Source organism: Leptonychotes weddellii, unplaced genomic scaffold (assembly GCF_054177405.1).
Source record: "Leptonychotes weddellii isolate Sample4059 unplaced genomic scaffold, ASM5417740v2 HiC_scaffold_12812, whole genome shotgun sequence".
NCBI lineage: Eukaryota > Metazoa > Chordata > Mammalia > Carnivora > Phocidae > Leptonychotes > Leptonychotes weddellii.
Window position 1 is genome coordinate 1 of NW_027707227.1, and position 3,962 is coordinate 3,962.

Below are 3,962 nucleotides of genomic sequence, written 5' to 3' on the forward strand. Positions count from 1 at the left end.
TTTTTTTTTTTTTAAAGATTTTATTTATTTATTTGAGAGAGAGAGAATGAGAGACAGAGAGCACGAGAGGGAAGAGGGCAGAGGGAGAAGCAGACCCCCCGCCGAGCAGGGAGCCCGATGCGGGACTCGATCCCGGGACTCCAGGATCATGACCTGAGCCGAAGGCAGTCGCTTAACCAACTGAGCCACCCAGGCGCCCACGAATACCAACTTTTTAAGCAGGCAGTATTCCTTAAAGCACTGCCAAATGTAAGGTCTGATGGACCACCAGTCTACCTTTGACCTTTATTTAGGTCATCATTGTGGAACCTTTTAACACACTTGTGTATTGGTAGAAGTCAGGACACCCGGGGTTGAGATTATCAATGGTTGTGCCTTTGCTCTTCACACCACCCTCCCGTTTACTGTTGCCTTGAGCCCAAGTCATATCATTAAGGATACTGGGGATTTGGGGTGTTGAGAGGAGAGAATGTTGAAAATCACTAACTCAAAAATCCTTTTGGCTGGGGTTAGCAAACTTAATTTTCTTGCTCCTGCAAAGGGCCAGACAGTAAATATTTCCTGCTTTTCGGGCCACACCTCTCATCTCTGTCCTTGTAGGGCAAAAGCTGTCACAGACAACATATAAGCAAATGGGTATGCCACGTGCAAAGAAAACTTCGTTTATGAATACTGAAGTTTGAGTTTCTTATGATTTTCATAGGCTATAAGACAGTCTTTTGATTCTGCCCCCCCGCCCCCCACCATTTAAAAATATAAGAACTGTTCTTAGCTTGTGGGAAGGTCAAAAGCATGTGGCAGGTTGGATCCGGTTTGTGAGCCTAGTTGGCCAACTCTTGCTGCAGGTCAGTCTAAAATCCAGCTTGTCCAGATTCCAAGGGAAAGCTCATGCTTTCCTGCATCTGTGTGTGCTTACTGACTTCTGGTATAAATACCGCCTCCCTGAGCTCCCCAGGTCTCACTCCTCACCCACCTGCATGGCAGCAGAGAGGAGGGCTTGTCTTTCTTTGCATCCTTAGTGCTCAGCACCGTGTCTTGTCTAATTAAAACAAGCTCCTGAATTCCAAAATCTCACATGAAAAGTAAATGAGGTAGCTTATCTAATGCTGGAGGCTTGTTCCAAGACTCCAGAGCTGCTTCTGGTAGAGGAGGAGGTCGGGGAAACCCGCACTTTTCAGAGCCAGATCCTTATAGGTGCTACGCTCAGAGTTTCTTCATGCTATTTCCAAATTTATAATCTCCAGAGGCCAGCTAGGGGTGAAAACCCTCACCTGTCCATTGAAGACAGGGAACATTAAGCTAAAAACAGATCCCTCACTGGAATAAAACTGGTCTTTTTTTTTTTTTAAGGAAAAAGGAAATTGTAGGTAAGGCAGAGCTGTTTTGAATACCCCTGCCAAAGAGGAAGACAGAAAAGGTCCCCTAGAGCAGAGTGCTCTCCAAAACAAATATAACACCTGTCACAAAAGCAAGCTACCTATGTAATTTTGTATTTTCTAGTAGCCACATTATGAAAGGTATAAAGAGGTACAACTAATTTTCATAATTTTTATGTATCTAAAATGCTAACACTTAGATGTGTAGTCAGTGTAAGAGTTGCTCATGAGATGGTACATAAAAGCATGCAGTTAAAAGCCCATGTGTATTCTAGCCTTGTAGCATGCTTGAATCAAACCAGCCATGGGCCAAGTGTGTGCTAACTGCATACGGCCACCCTGTTAGGCAGCAGAGCCCTGGACATTATAAAACCTTGGGTGCACACAGGCATCATCTGGGAAGCTTTCAAGAACCCCACACCTAGGGGAGACACAGATCATTTAGCTAAATCACAGTCTCTGGTGACCAGTTCTGGACATCAGTGTATTTAAGCTCCTGAGGAGATTGCCCAGCATGGTAAAAGTTGACAACCACTGACCTAAAACACTGTTCTCTACTCAGGGGCCATTTGGCAGTGTCTAGAGACATTTTTGGCTGTTGCAAGTGAGGGGAGTGTGCTCCTAGCATCTAATGGGTGGAGGTGCTGGGATGCTAGCACTGGGGTCCCAGGGATGCTGCTAAATATCCTGCAATGCAAAATAGGTCTCCTCACCCAGCCCCAAATGCTATTAGTGCTGCTGATCGAAGGGAAGGTAGGGGTTTGTGAGTCTGTGGAAGGAAACATGAGTGGGAGCTGAAAACCAAACAGAAGGTGTGTAATAATTTAACGTCTTGGATGTATACGAGAATGGGATATAAATATACTCCAGGAACAGTCTTAGAAAAGAGAAGGGATATAGACTGAGGAGGCCGGGGAAGGTATACAATACCTGGACAGAGTAGAAATAGCTAGAATGAGAGATACCACCAGACTTTATGAAGGTCTAGCATTTCAGTTCAGGACAGGGGGCCTCTCCAAGGCTCAATGTTATTCCTATACATGTAAAACCCTGGAGGCTACTCCTCCTTCCTCCTATGACACTGCGTGGGCTCATTTCTACTTACCCCTGAGCTCATCCTTTGCTTTCTCAGACAGATCTGTTCGGTTCATCTTGTCAAAGACTGGATGGTCACCATCTCTACCCCGTGGCTGGGGCAGTGGTTGGTGAGAATTTCTGCCAGTTGCTTCCCATCAGCCTCCTCTACCTCTGTCTCAGGGATGTGCTGTAACTCATCTTGCAGGGAAAGGGGCCTCAGCAGAGACTTGAACTGGCTCAGCTCATTCTGGCTGAGCTGCTCCAGGAGGGGCTGCAGGCTGAAACCCAGCTGTGCAGAAGGTTCCATCTCACCCTGCATGAGAGATCCAAGCTTTGGGCATTAAAGAATTAAGGAGAGAAATGAAAGAGACAGCAAATTGGTATTCCTGTCTTAAATACTGGTTGCTTCTGTGCCAGAAACTGGGCAATTCTCACTCCCGACCTGCTGCTTTAGGAACCAACTCTCCAAAGTAGGAAAAATTCACACAGAACTCCCTTAGTTTTTGCCTTGACACAGTGGTTCCCATTTTGAGAGTCTGGGGCTCTTTTGAGGAGTGTGCAAATCCCTGAGGATAGGTAGGAAGTCCATGCGGAGGCATCTCCTGGACCTAGCAGATCATGTTAGTTTTTAGTAAATTTGGTGTACAAATGAGCTAATGAGAACTACTCACTTCAGCTCTCTAGAACAACCTGACATGTTGTTGTCTTAGGATGTTTATGGACCTTGACTACAAAACGGTCTCAAGTTGAAAATATCTCAACAGAGACTCACCAAGCAGTTGAGTGGTACACTTTTTCAATTTGCCATTGCCTACAAAGAGTTATTTCCCGACCTCAACTGACATGGGTTTGAGATTCTATTCACTGAACAGATGAGCATTTGAGTCAAGGGTCCTATGCCCAGATTTCCAGTTGTAAAACAAGCATGTCATCACCCACCTCATTAAGTGGCCATGGGCACTAGTTTATTCAAAAAAATTTCCCATTGGGTGCCAGGAACAATTTTAGAACTGAAGGGACAGTTACAAAGATGGGTAAGAACCCTGCCCACTTGGGGTTTATACTCAATTTGGGTACACGTATAGGGTGGGAGAAGCAGACATTTCACAGATCAATTCAAACAGAAACAAGTGACATATAAATATGAAGACAGGATGATACAGAAGCAGAATGAGGCAGATTTTACATCACATGAGCATGGACATTTTCTCAGAGGAAATAGGTCATTGAGAACATGAAGACAAGGAGCTATTAGCTGTGAGAGTTTTGTGGGGGGTAAAGTCTAAGCAGAGTGAATGAGTGTTAAAGCTCGGGACTGAGTGGATTTCAGCATGGGCACTCATTGAAACAGATGAACACAGGATGGGACTCATACCCTAGGGTCAGATCTCTGATCATTAAGGCAGTGGCTAGTTATATTTGGATTTTAAAAATTTGATTCCAGGTATAACAGGAAGCAGGTCTGAAGTTTCTGGCAGGGATGCCACATAATTTGACTTATACTCAGAA

General features: G+C 44.9%; 1 protein-coding gene across 1 annotated transcript; it reads right to left on the reverse strand.

Moving 5' to 3' along the window:
- Nucleotides 1-2,513: 2,513 nt before the first annotated feature.
- On the reverse strand, nucleotides 2,514-3,030 carry PYDC2 (pyrin domain containing 2). The gene has a single exon (XM_081809710.1). The coding sequence runs from the start codon at nucleotides 2,770-2,772 to the stop codon at nucleotides 2,524-2,526; it is 249 nt and encodes an 82-aa protein (XP_081665836.1). The 5' UTR covers nucleotides 2,773-3,030; the 3' UTR covers nucleotides 2,514-2,523.
- Nucleotides 3,031-3,962: the final 932 nt, after the last annotated feature.